This window comes from Ammospiza nelsoni, chromosome Z (genome assembly GCF_027579445.1).
Source record: "Ammospiza nelsoni isolate bAmmNel1 chromosome Z, bAmmNel1.pri, whole genome shotgun sequence".
Classification (NCBI taxonomy): domain Eukaryota; kingdom Metazoa; phylum Chordata; class Aves; order Passeriformes; family Passerellidae; genus Ammospiza; species Ammospiza nelsoni.
The window spans coordinates 70,333,895-70,355,345 of record NC_080669.1 but is presented as its reverse complement, the minus strand read 5'-3'; the positions used below and the strand labels follow the sequence as shown (position 1 = coordinate 70,355,345).

At 34.6% G+C, this 21,451-nt stretch overlaps 1 protein-coding gene across 2 annotated transcripts in view; it reads left to right on the top strand.

The window, feature by feature from the left end:
• The window catches only part of MCTP1 (multiple C2 and transmembrane domain containing 1), a 216,180-nt gene that overhangs the window by 115,531 nt on the left and 79,198 nt on the right, over nt 1-21,451 (top strand). For both annotated transcript variants that reach the window (XM_059492828.1, XM_059492829.1), the window contains 4 exons: nt 1,587-1,689; nt 2,036-2,137; nt 2,484-2,558; nt 4,125-4,244. In XM_059492828.1, coding sequence (XP_059348811.1) covers nt 1,587-1,689; nt 2,036-2,137; nt 2,484-2,558; nt 4,125-4,244 — 400 coding nt within the window. The remainder of the gene's footprint in view (nt 1-1,586; nt 1,690-2,035; nt 2,138-2,483; nt 2,559-4,124; nt 4,245-21,451) is intronic.

The following is a 21,451-nucleotide window of genomic DNA, read 5'->3' as shown; positions in this document are numbered from 1 at the left end:
ACTAGTACAAGACAGCTGTTGCGAAAAATGCAGTCTAAAACAATTGATTGAGGAGTGATGTGATTGGTTCTTCTATCCTTTTGTTATTTTGAAGACAGTTAAAGGCTTTGACAAAATAGAAAAAAGGTCTTCCACAGACAAAATCCGTGTTGTTTGCCTTGCTCAATTGCCTTTTTTTTCTCCCTTCTGTCTGTCTGACTGTAATGTGACACCAGTGAGTAGAAAAAACTGATCACTGCTGCTGAAATCAGTAACAATCCTCTGCTAAAGCAGTAGAAGATTTAGTTTAATGTACACTTACTTCACTTTGTTGTACATTAAAATGCTATATTTTGCCCTTAAGGTGAAAACTCAGTCTGATTTTAATTTTTATTTTCCCCTCTAGATTTATCATTTATGTATTTAGTATCGGTTTTGTGACCTGCAGTGAGGTCTCAGAAATTAACTCAGAGCAAAAGAAACAAATCTCACAGTAGTTGTACTTTCCAACAGCTTATTATAGTAGTTCACATTTCTGTATCTGCAAAACCATGCTAAAATTCATTATATATTTCTAGTTATTTACCAATAGAGCCAATAACTAATCATCGTCTGCTTCTTGACAATGTTCTGTGCACAAGGAATTGCCTAGATTTGTAGAGGACAAAAGACTAATCAGAAATCGAATAGAAAACCTCTAAAGGCTTTCAGTGCCTTTCTTCTATGTACATTTGCATTTATATTCAGATTTCTTAATTAATTTTGGGCTAGCAATCCCTCATCTGGAGGAGTATATTTTACTGAAGTTGAACTGCTTTGCTTGAATTTGTATTTCCTGGATCTGCCATTCAATCAAATATGAGTTCTCTCAAGTAATTTTTTTATTCAAATAAGGAATATGAATTTTTCACCCAAAAGTTTACATGTAGAGTGACATATCCTGTGCATGGCAGTGGAGTGTTTAATAGCTTGCAGTCTTTTTTCCTCAGTTGTACCTGAGAGATGCATTGTTCCATATTATTTGTTCTTTATTTGCTGTAATTTGTTGTATATTTGTAATTAAATGAGAAATTCAGAAACAAAGAATCTGTTCTTATTGCAAGGATAAGCTCTTGTAGATTGTAATTATTTCCATTTATAAACCTACAGGTTTCATTGTATTTGCAGTAAGAACTGCCACAAGGGTAGCGGTGTTTTAGAGCAGCTTTTAAAAGCTCTCTATCCTTCTGCTGGTGCTATAAATCCCCCAGTGCTGCTTCTTGCAGGTCATGCAGTGCAAACCCCAGGCAGGAGATTTAAAGCAACGTCCTTCAGAAAACTTGTGCTGGAAAAGCCTTTCGGAGAGAAAGAGTGATTAGAAAGCATTTTGGTCCCTAGAAAGAATTTCGATCATAAAAAGCTTTGCAGAGAGAGAGAGAGAGAGTAATCATTGCAGCCCTTAGAAATCATTTTGGTTATATGCAGAGATGTCTCATTCACTTAATCTCAGTTCTCCTCCATGGCTTGGAAAAACAGATGGGTATCTGTGTTAACCTTTTACAGTTTTGTCCTTGGTACTCACTGGTGTAAGTGACTTCTTTCTTCTGTGTGTACTTCTCTCTTTGTAGCAATATAAAGGACATCCACTCAGTGCTTGAAGTGACAGTTTACGACGAAGACCGTGATCGAAGCGCTGACTTTCTAGGCAAAGTTGCTATACCATTGCTGTCTGTAAGCTTCATTCACCTGACATACTGCTCTGAATTTTTCCTGCTGAAGGAGGGAAAGAGAAAAAAAAAAAAATAAAAATTTGCAGCTCTGAGTCTGTCATTTCTCAACCAAGGTCTGTAATAAGAACACTAAAATTTTAACATACTCTATTCACGGCCATGTTGAATCCCATGATAGTTAATTTTTCCTGACAGACTCGGTCCTGGTAATGAACAGGTACTTGTCAGAATTGCCACAGTTGTTTTGGGTTCTCTGTCAGTTTCAGCAGCTGGGGGTCAGGGGTCACCGGGGGGGTGTATTCAGCGGAGACCGCAAGACAGACGGCTGTCATGTCCTTTTCCTGCAGATTCAAAATGGTGAACAGAAAGCCTACGTCTTGAAAAACAAGCAGCTGACAGGGCCAACAAAGGGGGTCATCTATCTTGAAATAGATGTGATTTTTAATGCTGTAAGTCTTAACTTTGGGTTTTTTTGTACTGCTAAAGAGTTCAGTTTCATGAAAGCTTTTGTTCCTGATTTGTAGAGAATTTCTGTCATTCCTCATTTTCTCTAAGCCTTGATGTATACTACAGAATACTCTTCTGCCACTGCTTGGCACACCCACTCTTTTTGTTGCTGCTGCTGCTGGTCTTGCTGCTAATGTACAGAGTAGCAACTCTTGTCTCTGTGTATGCTTATGTGTCCCGAGCTTGGCAGCCATGACTTTGAAACTTGGTAAATTTTGTGAATTGAAGCTTGTGTAACTAGTGAGGAGCAAGTAAACTTGAATTACTGACATGCATTTTAATGCATAGGTGAAAGCCAGCATACGAACCTTAATGCCCAAAGAACAGAAGTACATTGAAGAGGAAGACAGACTGTCTAAACAGGTAAAGAGTAAGGAAACACTAATCCCTTCTAAAATCCTTAATATCAAGTGTGAGCATTCAAATATCTGGTATCCTACTGCTGAGAGTAAAGAATAACATTTTCATTACCTATTTACAAAAGAATATGATAGGTTGAGAAGTCAGAAATGGAATACACAGGTTTAATGTGTCTCCTCTATAAATTGCTGCCTAATTTCCATGAAATACATGAATAAGAACACAGTTGAAACCATCAGGTTTCACACATATCAGATTATTGCACAGGTGCATGTAAAATAAGTCTTGCATAAATTTTTGCTGTTAACTTCGACCTGAAAGTTCTCCATTTGTTGCAAGGTAAAGAGTCATCATTCTTTTAGCCAAATTTCAAGGAAGTTACTTGACTAAGGTTTGAATCAAAGGTGATAGCAGACTGAAATTCTTTAGAATCCCAGGAATAGGAAATGTCTTGACTCTTTTTTCCTCTGAATATATTTGCTACACACAGTTTTAATGCTTCGGTAAAAAATTATTTAAATACACATATTCTTCTGCACTCAAACTACTTTGGCCTCATTTTTTCTTATTCCACAAATGTTGTGTCTTAAATTGAGAGAATTTGTTGGACTATGGGAACAAGATTTTTGTTGTTTTCAGTGAAAAGTCAAAGGTCTCAGAACTGCTTTCTTTGTTTCTGAAAGCCTGCATTCTTAATCATGGTTTAGATTATCTGCCGGATGAATTTTATATCAGTTTATGATGTAGTTCATAAAACAAAACATTTCAAGAGGCAGAATATTTCTTTATTAGCAATTTTGAGTAATGCAGTTACTAAAGCTGAATTTTGCACTACTTTTCCATCAAAAAAGCAACAAAGCTTTTTACTCAAGATTCATTCTTCTTCCTATTTTCATGAATGAAAATGGCATTGTAACTTTTGCAGATGGCAGGAGTGACCATTTTCTATGTGTCTCAGTACACATATCATTCACTGGTTTGTCCAACTTTTTGTTGTGAGGTGTGTTTCCATTTTAGAGGATTTAAGTACATTTTCTAGAATCAAAACCTAGAGTTGTTATGTCTTACATATATGTAATTTGAAAATATGTAGATTACTTTGGTAAATACTTAAAACAATCCTTTCAAAATAAATCAGAGAGACAAATTTGTTAAAAATGTTAAATGGTGCAGATATCTTAATTAAATTAGAGCAGTAGTGTTGCATAGTTTCAGGTTAGTGTCCTGCAGCATCTTTTTATTAAAAATGGCCAACATTTGTTAAAGGCTTAATGAAACTGAAATCTAATTAATAAAATAATATGTGAAATTTTGCAAGTGGTGTTTGAATGCTGAACAATTTTTGTACAATCTAGAATTAAATTCAACAAATACCAATTGATACAATTAGCAAATTCTCCTTCTTCCAAGTTTCAGATTTTACATTAACTTGCTCAATTTAGGAGGTAGAGAGCTTAATATTTTCTCAGCCTTTCACCCAAATTAAGAATGACAGTATTGTTAGCGTGAGCCTCTCCTGAAACTTTTTGGGGGTTTTGAAATATTTTCAGTCTTTCATCTTTTTAACAGCTGCTGTTAAGGAACTTCATCCGGATGAAGCATTGTATCATGGCGCTCGTTACTGCTGTCTGCTATATTAGCAGTTGTTTTGACTGGGATTCTCCTCCAAGAAGTCTAGCTGCTTTTTTGGTATGATCTTCTTTATACTATTTTTAATCATCCCAGTGTGTTTGTGCTCTACAATACTGTGTAGATTGGTGGTTTCTTTTTAATTTATTTAGAAGTTTGCATTATGATAATATCATCAGTCACGTTTATTCAGTTTTTTTAAAAAGTAATTAAGTTTAAAATGTCACACAAACAAGATAGAATGATTTTTAAAATTTATAATTGTATATTTATAGTAAAAAAGTAATTGATTTTATAAGTCGCAAGCAGGTGATGCAAATCAAAATAGAGCCAGTGAGCTATGGATAATATATTTTAAGCTTCTCACAAATGATGTTCATTAAAATTTGTTAGATCCCCCTGCATATTGAATAATGACTCTCAAAGTATTTTGATTACTAATTATTCAAAGGTGGTGTTCCTAGAAAAAAAATCGACCAAAATAAAACAAACCCAACTTTAAAAACATAAATGCAAACAAATTAGTACCTTTTAGGCAGCAAGCTCTGGTCATAGTTTTTAGTGAATGGTTTTAAGTGAATTTGTTTTTAGCAATTTAAACAAAATTGCTGTTTCTTCAGGAATATTATCTTCATTATTATTAACCTTATTTTTCTATTAAATTTTAAGAATTACAAGCACAATTCTAGATTGCATTGTGTTACTCAGATAAATACCTCTTTATTTTTAAAATCATAAGAGCTACAAACAAAACCATTATTTTTTCATTACAGAATAGAAATGTATGAATGGACATACTTTCTGGAATTTCAAAGTTTTTTTAATTAGCTGAGAGATACTGAGATTAGTAGCCGTTCCACTATGATTATGAACAGGGAAGGGTTTCAGTATAACTTTGAATAATTATAGACATCATCTTGTGACAGTACTTTTTACTTGGGTGCCTGAAGGTCAGGTGCCTCAAATTTGAAGAAATCAAACCAGGCTTTGGTAGTTGGCTGTGCAATAAAATGGGGTGGGGTGGTTGGGTCTGTCCCTAAATTATGCTGTTTTGCAGAAAGTTTCTCCTAGCAGGGCTCTGTTTTTACTGTGTTGCTTGTTAAACCCTTGGTTGCCATGTTCATTGGGAGTACAGGAGATACAAGTGCTATTCAAAGGGGGTTGTACTTTTGCCAGTGTCTGTAGTAATGGCACTGTGTGGAAAGACAAAATATGCTTGCTGCTGTTTGCTATAGAGACGTGATCTATTATTTCAGTTAACAGTTATCAACACTTCATAGGAAGATACAGGTTTCAACATAAAACTCAAATGTTTCATGTTGCTATAACTGCTTCAGTTAGTAAGTATTCATCACTCTAAGTCAGATTTTAATATGGGTATGGAACACTGTTGCCAGTGGAAGAAAGGAAAATGGAAAGACATACTGTTCTTTGGCAAATTAATTTTTTTCTGCTGGCACACTTCTGTGGCTGTGGAAGTAGTGGTTGCTGTTAAAATGTAATTGTTTCTGGTCATAGAAAAAAATCAGTGTCATAATAATAATAATAATAAGTAGTAGTAGTAGTATGTAAAACAGAATTTAAGTAGGGAGGCCAATAATCAGTATATGTTACTATTATAGTTACAGCGTATTGCAGTAGAAACATTTTCCTGGTTATATTTTTATAGATATGTTCATATTTTTCATACCTATTTATGTATTTATATATAAATAGGTATGAAAAATATGAACATATCTATAAAATAATATATATTTATTTATATATTTTTCATACCTATTCTCCCTATTTATATAGGGAGACATATATTTTAAACAATCTGATTTTCTTGGTTTTCTTACAGTATTTTTTTGCTTATGTAGGTGTTGCAGTAAATTTTTATGATTATATCAGTGCTGTGATTGTACAGATGTATTCCACTTCTGCATCCAAAATGCATCCTTGTGCTTTTTGACCTGATATTATCCTCTCCAAGGATCAAATCATTCCTTTGTCAGGCAGAAGAAGTCTTTGCTGGCCAAGTCAAATATATGTGAATTTTTATCATGATTATAAGCTTTGGGTTTAGATGGTTTCTAGACTTTCATAGGCTGTTGAAATCTCGGGAGTGATCCACTTGCTTGTGTTATGATGAATTATACTTGCACTAGGGTTACATTTGCATTTAATAGAGTGTATAAAATTAATGTATGTATATGTTTCATTTTCTCTTCACTATTATACAAATTATATCTCCTTGTGAAGTTGTCTTCTAGAGGCTAGAAAATCTCACATTGAAATGTCAGTTCCAGAAAGGAGATGAGAAACAGGCTGTTCTGGGGGTATTCAGCTCTTTAGCCAGAAAAAGAAACAACATATGAGAAGTAAAGCTTTAAACTAACCACTTCTTCTATCCTATTGGATTTGAAAATATGCTGTGATGGGTGCATCCTGATACAGAGTTAGTTATTTCACCTAGGATTGGTGTAAGGATTGATTTTGTGTATCTCCCAGTGCCCCGTGTTCTTGGCATTACAGTAATGGATACTTTTTTACCATGTGACTTTTCTTTCTAATGGGGATATGGGGGACCATAGGTGAAGAAATTCTGGCAGAATAGCTCAGTTTCCAAAAATGTAATTTCTAAGATTGATTAGGAAAGGAAAACTTCTCTTGGAAACCTACAGAAAACTTTGATTAATATGTTAACTATAATAAGTTACATCATATGCTTTGTGCACTCTTCACTGCAGTTCTTTTTACAGTCATTCTCCTTGGAAAGTCACACTGGTACTCACCAAGGCTTGAAAGGGCTTGCTGATTATTTACATTCCTGAGCTTATCTGTCTCAAACTTTTACATTATTTGGGGCATTTTAGGTACAGAAATGTTGTACTGAAGATTTAGGATGATTCTTTCCAAAATCTGTTCAAAGGCATCAGGTCAATGATACAGAAACTCCAAGTTACATTTTCAATGTTCTAGATTATGCACTTCCTCAACTAAACATTATTTTACCTGTTTCTGATAAACTTCATAAACTCATCACATTCACTGGGGATTTTTTTGAATAGCTGCGAATTTTCCCTCCATTTCTTATTCTTATGCTTTGGTAATTTGCAGCAGAAGAAAAATTTTATACATGCGTGTGTATTTATATATATATATATATATATATATATATATATATATATAACTGTGATGTATTAATAGCTGTTATTTTTCAGATACTTAAAGATACTAATAAATAGCTCATGAATGATAGGTTGGTCTTGCTAGCATATGACTTTATCTTAGAGCAATTATGAAATTCTATATTCCCTCCTGATTTTTTGTATTTATTTCCTGTTAAATAAAGGAAGTGCATAGCAATTAAGTTAATATTTGAGTTCCATAACAGCTTTATTATGTCCCATGTCTATGCTGATAAAGAATGTGTTATGTACTTATATTTATGCTTCTTAAGACTTAAATACAGTGGGGAAAAACAGAATATGTAGAGAGCATTTGCTATAAAATCACATCTTTTTCTCTGTTTAAAACAGACCTTTGCAGTCTTTAGCAGTTAATTTTTTTTTATTACTATTTGGTAATTAATATGGTAGGAGGAAGAACTTTAGTAAAGTATACAAAAGTGGATGTTTTTTCTTCAGATTAATCTGCTGTGGGCCCTGAAATGTCTCCTAAGTTTGGCCTAATTTCCATCAGCTTCTTAACCAGACATTTCTGTTCTTATAGATGTCAGTGGGTGCAACTTGAGGGGAAAAAGGTGTGTATTCTTTTTTTCCGAACTAAAAATTCTCTAATGATACTAGCAATTCTCTAATTCTCTAGCAATACTATAATGAGCAGAAAAATAATTGGACAATGGGGCTATCAGTAAAAGGACACACTTCAGTGTGAGTCAGTGATTATTTTATGGGACAAACTTTAATCTTGACATGGGATTGTAAATAATTTGTGCTACCATCTGTCCATTTGAAATTCTTTTAACCATTTCAGTCATTATACAGTAAGTACTGCTGTGTTTAACATTAACATTTGATACACATTTAATTTCTGTAGTGCTCCATGGTCCTCAGGGAGCTTTGCTCTAGTGCTACAGGAGAGAGACAAAGTATTGATCAGTTAACATTTCAGCTATGTATGTTGCAAAATTAATGAAAATGCCAGACAAAAATGTCAGAGTGCACAAAAAGTTAAAATTTAAATTTGGTAGTTTAATGAAAAGTTTAAGATGGGCATTATCAAAAATATTCCCTTGCTTTTAAAGTATTTTTCATAACTGAGTAATTAAAGAGAACCATTCTTTACAAAGAAGTACACTCACTGTGGACCATGAGGGAATATATAATCTTCAAAGTGTTTGGTATCCCAAAATGGCTTCGGTAAGGTACTTAATTGCCTACTTGAGCAATGAGCTCATTATTTTACTCATAAATAAACTTATTTTGTTTCTCACTTGGAAGCAGAGTGCCCTCATGTGATGATAAATGTTAGCCTCAAATTAAAGCTTCTTATGAGCACGTTCTCCTATTCCTGTTCTTATTCCTTTTATTTATTCTATATGTGTACATGCACACACAGAGAAGATACTTTTCTTTCTTTTTCAGCCTCTCAAATATTGATAAAATGACTCTCCCTGCATCCAAGTCATTTTTCAGGTCTAACTCACCTTCACTTGTTTTCTAACATTACAGAATTCATGTGTGAAAATGACATAATAGCGTCCCTAGCTTTTGATTAAGTGTTAGTTCTCTTGCACATATGCTTTTTAGTTCTGGTGGCGTCACATTAATTAATTGAAAAGGAAACAGGATTTAAAAGAACTGGTTCCTAGAAGGATATGAGACAGAAAGAAATTTCATCAATTTACTGAGCTTTTCCTCAGTAAAAAGGGAAACAATCACTTGTGTGTATTTGGAAGCAATGTCACTCAAAGAAGAAAGACAAAGGTTATGTTGCCAGAGAGATTTGGTATGATACCATCAAGGGTTGGAATGCATTTGTCATAATTATTACATATTTTCCTTGTTTTTGACACTGTAATTGTAAGAGAATGAGAATTTCACACATATTAAAAAACTTGTAGATGTTCCCATCATGGATACTATTACTGAAGATACAACCTTCAAATAGGATTTTTTTGCTAAACCTGGGTGAAACGTATCGTCAAATTTTCCTTGCCATCTCTTGTCTAGAATTTGAAATTTGAATAAGTGCTGGTTAGGTAGTTGGAAAAGCTTTTCTTATCTCCCCAAAAAAGCCTTTCCAAAAATTGTTGATGCTGTCAAAACTGCCTATTCTCAAAAGATTTGCAGAGGTAAAGCGTCATGGTAATGGCAAGGCCAGGAACAAGATTAATTTCTGATGCATGTTGCACACATGTATATGAGTCTTTCAGCTTTTTGTAATCTGTATCCACACCAACAACTTAGAAAAATAGGTGGACCAGACTGCTGTGGGGTTTGGTGGCATTTTTTTCCAAAGTAAAGGAGAGAAAAAGAAAAGTGTTTTAAGTTCTGTTTCCCCTCCTCCTAATTTTCGATATTATCAGCAGAACTAATGTTGGACCTCTTCAAAATTACAATGGAATTTAAGCTTTTTACAACACTTAGCTATACTTTGTGCCAAGCTTTAGAAGGTGGAATAGGAAAGAAAAAAATAGCAGAAAAAACTGGTATATAGGACCGAAGAGATCCGTTAGCTATTAATATTGAAAGAACATACCAGCACCAGCTATGATTAAAAATACAGCTCTTAACTATAACAAATGAGTAATGATACTGGTGTGGAAAACCTGCTGTCATCAGTCCATATCTTTTATTTTGCAAATTGTGTGTCTGCAAATCTGATACAAAGAAAGATGCAGGAATATTTGTATATGTAAAGCCTCTTTAAGTACTTTATTTTGTGTATAAAAAGTCACTTTCATTTTACTTTCTTCACAGAGTGACTGCATACTTGCTAAACCAGTTTAGCAGTGAGATTTATTGCCCAAGCACAGACCTGTGCCATTTTCAGTAATGTAGAGCATCCTGTGTGCTGTCCAGCTACTGTCCCAGAAGAGTATGTGTCTGTCTTAGGTTCTCTGTCATTTCTGCCATCACCATCCAGGTGACTGGGATGCCCACCAAGGGTGTCGAAAATGTCACTAGCTCTACCTTTAAGCACTTTAATTGCTCCCATAGGTGTTTATTTTACCTGCATATATATTTTAGTACCTAACTGGATGCTGTTCTGAGTTTCTTCATAATCTTAAGGCATTAAATCTTGAAAACACCTATGCTGCATGGGAAATTACTTTCTTTATTTTGTGTTTTATCGAACAGGAATACACAGCAGCATAAAGCATTGGTATCCCATGTCTTAGACTTTTCCTCCAATATTACACCATTTTCCCCATATATTCTCCTTTGAAAGCTGACAGTATTCTGAAAATATTTGACTACCAAACCTTTTTGAATGCTATTGTAACTTGATACATCAAGAAGTCTGATGGATGAAAATGTGGTTGATGAAAAATTGAGGAAGTTTACAAAAACTATTATTCATTCTCCTGTTTTTAGCATTACCTAACAAGTTCTAAAAGCAAGCTTAGATTTCCTGTTAGGACTGTGATGTGACTAGAAATCTGGGCAGCCAATTAGTGTGAGTTGCAGTCTTACTTTGCAGAATGTTTCTGATCCCCCACTGCCTGGTGTAACTGGGCAGGGTTGCAGAGTGGACCATCGGGCCCCCAGGAAAGACTTACATCGCATCACTAATTCTTACTTGTACTCTCTTCTGCAGTGCAAAACACAGTACTGAATGAAAAAATTAGCACTTGAAAGAATTCAGACATCATTGACACTGAATTTGGATAATTAATAAGTAGCTTGGGTGTTCTAAGGTAGTTGTGTACCCTATCATCCTCAGGTTCCCTGAGGTGCTATTTTACAGTTATCTCAGAAGATCTTGGCCATTTAAACTTCCATGACTTAGATACTGCACATGATTGAGTTATATCTTTTTCATCACCTTTTATTGATAAGTGTTATGAGAACCAACACATTATAAAGTCGCATTACAGAGTGTTTTACCTCCTTTTTATTTTAGAAGCAATGGGTATTATAAGGTTTGTTTTGAAGTGAGAGAACTGTAGAACACACTGATTTCTCTGGGCCATTCAGTAGTTAAAATAATGTAATGTCATGGTTTTGCCAAAAGTTGCAATGTAGTAACAAAAGAAGCAGATATGTTGTGTTTTGGTAAGAAAAGCTCAAGTAAGGTAAATCAGACTGAGAAGCAATTTTTTCAAAGCTTTTGAAAATACAGTGTGTAAAAGACTTAGAAAGGACAGAAATTAAATTCAGAAATTAAACTACCAGTTTCTTCCTATTGCTACTTAAGGAATCTTCAGTGTGCTTATCCCTGTAGAGTTGTTTCTTTAGTAGGTATGTAGCTGCTAGGTGATGACATAAGTGTCTCAGTGGAAGAATTAAGGAAAAAAACCAGTTCTTTTCAATGTGCCAGATTTTACTGAAGTGAAAACATTTTAGACCATTTTGTAACATTTCAGATATGCATTTCTATTGCCTATATTGTTTAACTCACAATTTTATAATTTCAGTTTTAGTAGCTGAATGAGAAATCCAGGCTGTTAACATTAAAAAAGCCTTAGAGCATATGTTGTGTCTACTAGTGACACATAATGCTATATGACTAGCAGTAATTGCTTTTATTAGTGATGTAAGTAAAGCCTTTTAAAAAAACAACCCTAAGTAACCATTGCAAAACTTACATGTGAAGTTTTTCTTTTCCTAAAGAGGGAGCGTCTGCCACACCTAGCTTTATCCTATGTTTTTAGCAAAAGAGAGCTGCTGCATGCTTACCATTCTATTAATGTATGGTTTGGACCTGGAAAGTGTTTGAAAGTGTTTGTTTCATTCTTGTAAATCCCTGGTGGGTCGTGATGCTGTTTGTGGTGATGATGATACCCCACATGAAGGGGGACTTGCGATGCAAGAAGCTTTGTTTCCAGTGGAACTCCACTGAGATATGTAGGGAAGTCCTGGGAAAGCAGTGGTCTTTTACAATTGTTTTTTGTCAGAGATAGGGAAATTTCCTTGTGACAGAGTGTGAAAAAGCTGTAGCACTAGAAGTTGTTCCTTACTTGGGATAACCAGTCTGTGCACTGAGCAGACAGTTTCAATGTCAAGGGGACAAATCTCTGAAGGGCGCTGTTGCAGAAAAACACTTACGAAGTTTACAAAGGGTGGATATTTTTACTTTTCTTCTAAGTTATGTATGAGTTATACAGAAGTTTATTAGCATAATTTTTATTTTATAGTGTCAGTCAAGGTTAATGAAGTTGCCACTCAGGTTGTTTTCCATCCCTGAAAAATTAAGAAAACATTTTCCAAAAAATAGTGCTTTCCTGAATTACTTTTTTATGTGCTTTTCTCCTATCCCTCCCAAGGCAGCACCTAAAGATCTTGGTGACAAGGGTGAATCATGCAGATTACTGTCCAGACAGAATGTTTTCTTAAATTTCTCAGGCCAAATTTGTGGTTGCAGTTTTATGAAGAAAATACTCTTGTAGCTTTAGCCACATCACTGGTAAAGCCTGCATGTTTGCAATGGCCTATCTTGCACAGTAACTTCTTGTACTGGTCACAGCAATATAAAGAGGAGCAAAAACTGCCTTAAAGATCATTTTATGCAAGAAACATTGTCATCTAGATAGTTTTTAAATATGTGGAACATTTAACTGTGTGGACAGAATGTTAAATTTTTACCAAGTATCATGCTGAGGTGATTTAACTTCTGCAGGAAAGAAGAATTTCAGTTGACCTTGAAGTAAAAAGCGTGTAAATGTCATAACCATTTGTTTGGTGAAAGCAGGTTTTATTGTTTGTTTTTTTTGTTCACCTTATTTGCTCTTAGAAAGAAAAAAAAATGTTTATACATGCAATCTGTTTAATACTTTGCAATAAACAAGATGACATAATTTAAAAAGTATTATTTATTTTGGATTCAGTGGCAGACTGTATTTATTTCAGGGTAAGTATTAACACTTACCAGTAGAACTAACTAATGTTGTGACTCCAATTGTTACTGAAAAGAAAAAAAAAATTAATAGCTGTAAGCCAAATGGCTGCTGGTGATATTGAATAGACTTACAACTCTATGGCAGATCTGTGAGTTTGTACATTTTCATTATTAACATCTACGCTATTACTGTTGCTCTGAAGTTGCAAGAAACCAACTGCTTTCCAGGTGTACGAATATTCTATGGGGAACATAGATTCTCAAAAATAAAAAAAATTACGTAATTTAGTCTTATTTATTTGGGATTGACCACTACTCTCACAGCTGTTATTAGCACTGCAGAGTTATCTGTTAAAAATGATATTATATAATTGGAACTTCTGGTATTTCCTTACATTTCTCCTCAGTTCTTACATGCTTGTGTCTGTTAGGCTTTTCTTGCTCTTCTTCTTCCTGGTGCTCATTTACAAGGCAGAGACAAAAATCTCTTCCTTATCTCAGACCAGAAGGCACAGCTGCATGCGTTTGAATCTATTTTCCAATGACAAATCCTTAATTTTCCAGGAAAAGTGTGTTTTTTAAAATTAAAACTAACTAGTTCCTTTGAAAATGGGTAATCAATACTGTAAGGGATACCAATAGTGTTTATTAAAGCATGTTTGCCTTTAAAAAGAAGGACTGAGTAATTTTTGATTCATACGTAGTGTTCTTGTTGCACTTTTGTCTTGAAGAAGAAATAATACCCACAGATAATTTATTCCTTTAACATGAGTTAAATTTAAAAGTAGGTTTTTTAATATTTGCCACCTTATTATTACTTGCTTAAAGCACTGTTAGCAGAAGGATTCTGAGTTAATAAACACGTCATAGCATTAGTGTGTAAAACACAATATACTTTTCCCAAGACAATGATTACCAGCATAAGACCACATTAACAGCCCTTAATGCTTGTTCCTTAAATGTGCTTGATTTTCATCTCTTGGAAATAGTATCATAATATTGCAGCAAGTAAACATGGAAATGTATGGGGGTGATTAATTTTACAGTAGAGGTAACTAATGCCTTATTTGAGCTTTGTTTCTGTATTATATCACTCTCTTCATAGCACTGCAGCTTCACATCAGCCATAATAGGGATTTTAATCCTGAATATTAAGCTTCTTTAACACAACTCCAGTGAAACACATTAAAAAGAAGTTATTTCTTCATCACAGTCTATTAGCTGGAACATTTGGAAAATAACTGCAGTGTATTGGTAGGTCTTTATAATGTAGTATTTTCACATTCAAGAATCGCTTTGTCTGTGTTTTATGGAGTTTTAACATTTCTGCTTTGCTTCAGGAGTGCTTCAGATTTTTATTAGCTACTTTGATTTCATCAGTATGAACAAGATACATCTCTATAAATTACTGATTCACTGGAGCATATTTCTTTGCTTCAGAGTCGAGAGCTCTGTCAGCCCCATCCAATAGATGGTGTTCCAGTCTGGAGTTACCTGCCGGAGCCTCGGCTGCCCACCCAGGTCAGGCACTCTCTGCCTCTCCCCTGCCGCACCTGCACACCTGCAAACTGAGACATGCCCCATTCAGCCCTGCAAGAACAGCTCTATTGTTGCCTTTTCTGAGGGAAAATTATTCCAGCTCTACTTCTGAATTAAAAGCAAGGCTGTTATTACTCAGGGGATGTTAGGCCTCGCTGCTTTTTTGAGAAAACAAATTTGCTGTAACTTTATCTGTAATTTAGTAGCACTTGGGTGCAAATAGAGGCTACATTGTATAGAATGAGAGGCAGAAAGTAAGGGTTTGTTAAAGCCATAAAATGGTTGGGTAACCATTGTATATCCAAGAGCAGCTGCATCAAAGCCATAGGTTAAGTAAAAAAAAGAAAGGGAGAAAAAAGAAACCAAACCACACACAATAAACAACAACCAAAAAACCAAACCAAATGAAAACAAAAAAGCAAACAACAGAACCCCAAACCCCACAAAACACAAAAAACCCTAACAAAAAAATCAACAACAACAATAAAAAACAACAAAAAAAACCTCCAAAAAACCACAAAACAAAAAAACCCCAACCAAACTTCAAGAAAATACATTCATTACAGCTTTACCATTAACCATCTATTTTGAACCCGCTTCAAACATAGTGTTAAAGAAGTAAGATTTCTGTCTATATGGACAACATAGTAAAATTGCACATTTCCTAGAAGTTAATGTACATTTGCCTTGATCAACAGCCTACTCAGAGAATAGTCATGATAAAGGCTACTCAGCTCTTTTTCTGCAAGTTTTGGTTTGGTTTTGCTTTCTTACAGTAAATGTAGCAGAGCTGTGCTGTTCTCCAGTGCCACCTTCTTGAAAAATATAATTTCAAAATGCTTGAATGCAGTTTTCCTTTTGTTGATTGATTCTTGAATGTCAGAATTTCATAGGAAGAAATAATTCTGCTTAAAACCTTAGTCCTGTATGCATAGCCATTGCAAATGATGCTGTTGAGGCCTATCTAAATCAGTCAAGTATTTTATTCCATCGAAGTTGATTTTTACAACTGCATGCTTGTTCACTACCTTACATCCAGATTAGGCAGCAAATGTGCTCTCTCTTTTCCTCTTTTTTTTTAAATATGAAAAAACCTCAATTTGGTGTTAGGAGTTTGATCTTGCGATTAGCAAAGTTAAAGTTAAGAACCTAATGTGCTTTCTAATCATCCGGCAGCTGTCATTAGTGAGTGACAATGCAACTAATCCCCCCTTCCTCCCCACCCTGACACACAAGCCTACTCCTCCATTCTCCCCAAAGCAGCGGCAGCCACCTCCGGGCACACTCTCGGCTGAAGCTGGGAGCAGGGAGTATGTATCTGACCTGGGATCTGAACCTGGGAAACTCTGGTTAGTATGCTTCATTGTCTCCAGATCACTGCGCTCACCCTTCTGCTCCTTTACTTACAATGTCTAATATGTCTGATTTGAATGCAATTATTTTAATTAAATCATTCCACTGTTTCTCACAGTGCAAGACAGTTAAGAGCTGTAACTGGCGGTGTTATGAATCAGGTGTCCCCTCTCGATTTGGCCAAAGTTAGTAAGCCAAAGATTAGTGTGGATTCTGGCACAGGCAGAGCAAAAGTTGTATGTGAAAAAAGAGTCAGCGCTTAAACTGGAGCTGGGAGATACAGCACTTACTTGCATAAGCACCAGAAGCATTCCTGCTGGTATTTTTCTCTCAGCATTGTGCCAAAAGCAATGGGTTCACTGTTTGCAGGGAAGGCAAAAAGCTGACAAGGGGGGGTTTTGGTTTCTGGATGAAAAAAAAGTTCATCTTGGTTTATCTCTGATTTGAGCAGTCCTGTCATTTACCAGTCAGAGGGTGTAATGAATGCTCAGCTGCATCACCAGACAGAGTTTTTCGTAGGTAACTCCTCAACACTGATGGCACTGCACTGTGGTACTCTGAAGCTTGTATTTATTTTATTTTCTGCAGACATTAATTCTTTCTCACATTGTTTCTATTAAAAATTGAAAAGTCTGTCTCCCTCAAGATGCAGAGAAGAAAGTAAATCCAAAACTCTGAAGAATTTCTAATGCAGGAGTGTTTTAAAATAGGGGATGCCTGTGCTCTAAAATGTGATTATTGACTAATTAAATGCTGTTGCCTACCTGACAATAACAAATGCACCACTTCTCTGAGAACACTTTAAGGTATGGCTGGTAGAACCAGCAAACCCAATACCTCTGAAGTACAGGACTATCTGCTTGCTGTGTGATGTATCTTATTTCTGCTGAATTTTGATTTTTAGAACAGATAGTAAAATATAAAATATATATTGGTTAAAAAATAACAGATTCATTCTGGGTCAGCGTTGACTTGTATGATGGGCTGCATTTTTTTTTAATTAATGCTGTTTAAAAATAATTTTAAGTTTCCCAACATGAAAGAAAGAAGTGAGATACTGGATTTGCAAACAAAAGTTATGTTGGTTTATGACAAGTAATCCATCTTTTTGCATTACTACAGCATTCTACCCCAGATAATTTTTCATAATTGGTAATTTGTGAGTCATATATGTTATCTGCTATTTTATGGGCCTCTAAATAGTGAATGGTGCCAAAGGTCATCAAGCATTCATAAAGAAAATTATTTTATTTTACTTTTTCAGTTTTGATCGATTTTCTGAAGAACTCTGTGAACATTTCAGGGAAAAGTTCCAAAGAAAAAAATAATAGCCTTTTTCCTGGAAGGAACTTCATGTAAATTCTGTTACAGCATTCAAAGAAAAAACTACAGCAGGGTATAAATGTTTAGTTAAGTCAGCTATGATTTATCTAATCATGGTAGGATTTTAAAAGTTGGAAATGTTTGTATTGCATATACATGCAGCAAAATTAAGAATAATTGCATGTAACTGAATAATTTTGAATTTTGCCCTATCAAAAATATTTTTGCAGTAATCCACAAGCCATTGTTTTCCTTTTGTTATGAAACTGGGAGGGTTTATAGACATCTGCTATCCCCACTCTTTGGCAGAATTTAATAGTGGCTACGGGTTAAGAAATCTAACAAGGGAGAAAAAATATCTTTGCATCTGAAATAATAGACAGCACCAAAATGGCATTACATTTTGATGCATTAGTTTGTCACAGGACAGTTATTAATAGAAGGATACGGGCATGTCATTGAAAATTTAGTTGCCATAATGAGAAATCTATTAGGAACTTTACTGCTATTTCTCCAGCTACCCATGAACATTACAACTAACTGCTCGCAGACGTTCTGATTGAAAATTGGCAGAATACAATAATATATCAATAAATTCAACCTGCAGCAAAGGCAACCTGAACTAATTTACAGACAATTTTATTTTAAAATGAGTTAAATTTTAATTTCACAATAAAGTTGTTAGGAACATGCTGCCACCTGTGTGGTTCTCTCTTCATCAGTCACTTAAATGTACTCTGAAGAGTTTAATTATAATGATATTTCTATTAAAATTATTCAGTATTATTTTCATAAATAAAATAGCATTGGACTTATTTAATTGTGATGTAATTATATTGTATGTAGAATAATGTATATGTGGAGTTACAGTTATGTAAACTTTTTTTTTACTCAATTTCTAAAAATATGTATAGGAATAGCTGATGAGTTTTGATCACACCATTCTTGAAATCTCATATGAAAATCACGAATAATTGGATATTTTGCATAGTAATTTGAATCTAAAATCAGTAGCAGTATGAATAGGATCTTGTTCTTAAGAGAGATTTAGTAGTTTAAGAATAAAGCAAAAGATACGTATTGTTGCTGAACACTCTTTTTGTCGTTCTATAGCATACATCTGTACCATTGGTTCTTTTTGAGGTTATTTTTTATATATTTTTAAGTTTATGTTGTGGTCAATTTCTTTGGAATAGGGTATTTAGACAAGCTGGAATTCGCTACTAATGTATCCCAATTATTTCAGAAAAGTGTTTAATCTAGATTATCTGTTCATCTGAGACAGTAAACTAAGGCACTTTTTCAGCTCATCAGATAATTGACTCTGAATGTCACAATTATTTGATACAAATTAAAAAATTATGTGGACATTTTCTGCCTAAAACAAATTCAGAATTGGACAAATGGACAGAAAAGAAAATCTCATTTTAAAATTCATGCTTTCATAGCACAGTAGGGATTCTAAAATTTATGTAATCGTGCTTGTGAACGGGTGCTGTCTTTTTGTCACTATAGATTTGAAAAATACAGCCTTTAAATACAGAACTGCTGAATTATACATTTGAAAGAAAAAAATATTCTCAATTATTACTCTATTATATAATACAAAATGCACTTAATAATATTTATCTTTTTATTTTCTATTTTCGTACTACTTTTGAAACTGTTCCCCCCTCAAAAGTGGAAAAGGAAAAAGGATACTAGAATTTTTTTGAAAGGCAGAATATATTAGTTTTCAATTGCATTGCTTGCCTTAGCTGAAGGTAAATGCAAGAGAACACTGCTGCTACTGCTGTTACCATTACGCGTTGGATGTATAGTGCAGTGGCATGTATAGGGTGGTGGAGATACCCTTGTTCCTAAAAGTTAACAGAGCCTGTGCTTTTACATTCATAATTGAGTTCATTCAAATCAGTAGGAATATCCCCAACCAGTAAATCTCCATATATTTATAAATATCTGCCATATCTGATCTGGTGGGGTACAAATGTGTAAAAGATGCAGAGGAAGAGAAAGCATGCTCTTAGATTAAAGCACTTTCCCAAGCATTTTTTCATGATCTCAAAAATACTGGACATGCTGCTGTTTTTAGGCAAGTGATTCTCAGTACAGTTGCGCTGTATTGAATGAAATATTGTTTACACAAGAGGTATAGGATAGATGTACATTTAATAGGATACAAATACTTCCTGCCTGGCACTTAACTGTATTTGTAAGACCAAACATTAATTTTGATCTTCAGATGTGATCTTTTGATAGTTGTGGCCAAGTTTATTTGTCAATAAAAATATGCCTGAAATAAGTGTATCAGAAGAGCATACAGCTTATTTAATGTTTGTTGATTAAAAAAGAAAGCATCTCTTTTTTTGTGGTAGGGTAACTGATTTAAATGAAGAAACCCAGGAAAATACAGACACCATTTTAATATTTAGAATTAAATTAGGTTAACTGAAAATCTTTGATATTTTGAATTTTTAAAACTTTGTTAAAATGTGTTCTTTAGTCTGAAATTAAAAGGTATTTAGTTTAGTGATAATGCTAATTCTCTTCTATTTATTCATATAATGGGATCCTTTTTCCTGAGCTTCCCTGCATGTCATTCTCTGCTTAAGCCTGTAGGTAGCACCTTTGCATCACACAAAAATCATTGCCTTTCCTGAGAGACAATTACTATTTAGGTGGGAAAGTCTTTACTTGTGCAGACCTCTAAATGTAGCTAGTACTATTTGCATAATTTCCAGACTTTGATGACAATATGTGATCTTAATACAGCAGATCACTCTGATGAGGTACCTCAGAGGTACAACGTTCTTTCATAATTATTTGTTTTAATGTACTGTCCATCAGTTATTAATAAATGAGCATAATTCTGCATTTATATTTCACATTTTCTTTTTTTGTTCTGTAAATTACATGACACTAGTGGTCTCTTTTATCTGCTGAGTAAGGTAAACTCTGTGAATTTAACCAAACTCTGTTCATCCTTTGGGCTTGATCCATGACTAATAACAGTCAGCAGCTAACCTTAGAGGTGCTGCCTTGATGGTCAGGGAGTTTCACCAAAACTACTGCAATGCAGGATCAAGCTACCCCACAAGAACACCAACTTTGCTGTCGGTGCTGGGGGGGTGACTCATTACCAATGCTTCTATTACTTGCTTCTTCAACTTCAATATGCAATATCAAAAAAATTTAACGAAGGCATCATTTTTAAATCTGAAGCTGTTCTGCAAAAAAATCTTTGGAGTTTAACATTTCTTTTTTCCCCCCCTCAAGTATATGTTTCAATATCACTGCTTCCATTTCTAGAACCCACTGGTAGCGTAGCATCTCTTAAAATGACAGTTTGTTTTCCTTTGGAGCTACTCTTAGGTCACATAATGCAGAATGCCACTAAGTTTATTATTTTTCTCCTAAGAGGTCATAACAAAGAAAGTCTGGTTATCTATCACCCTTACCCATGATCACAAGTATGCTGAATAAAACTGCTGACAATTATTTGATTCTACTATGATTGTGCCTAATTTTAGTGAGAGTCAGTAAATAGGGTTTAAAAAGAAAAAATCATACAAAGCTCTTATTAAGTACAAGTTAATGATTTTATCTGTGTGCTGGACTGAGATATTTGAGAAGGGAACACAGAATGTCTGAGAGAGACTCCCATGAGCAAGATGATTTTTAATCTTATTGTCTGAATGCTTGGTTGTGTATTAGAAGAAGCAAAGTGTGATGCAGGTGGGAGGGAACTAACCTTTGACACACTGTAGCAGCAGAAAAACATCAGGACTATCAGCATGGGAGTTTCCAGCCTTTCCCTTTCTCACTAGAATAGAAGGCATTTTTGTTGTGGATGAGAGAAGCACGGATTGAATTCCCACATGCACTGAGCCACTCTTTGTCTGGGCTGGGTTTTTGTTTTGTTTTGTAAAATGCAAACCTTTTCATCTTTCAAATTGCTACAGGAATCCAAGCATGCATTTAAAAAAAAATAAAAACAGAGAGGAAAGTATATTTTACCAGTTGTTTTGCCTGAGCAAATG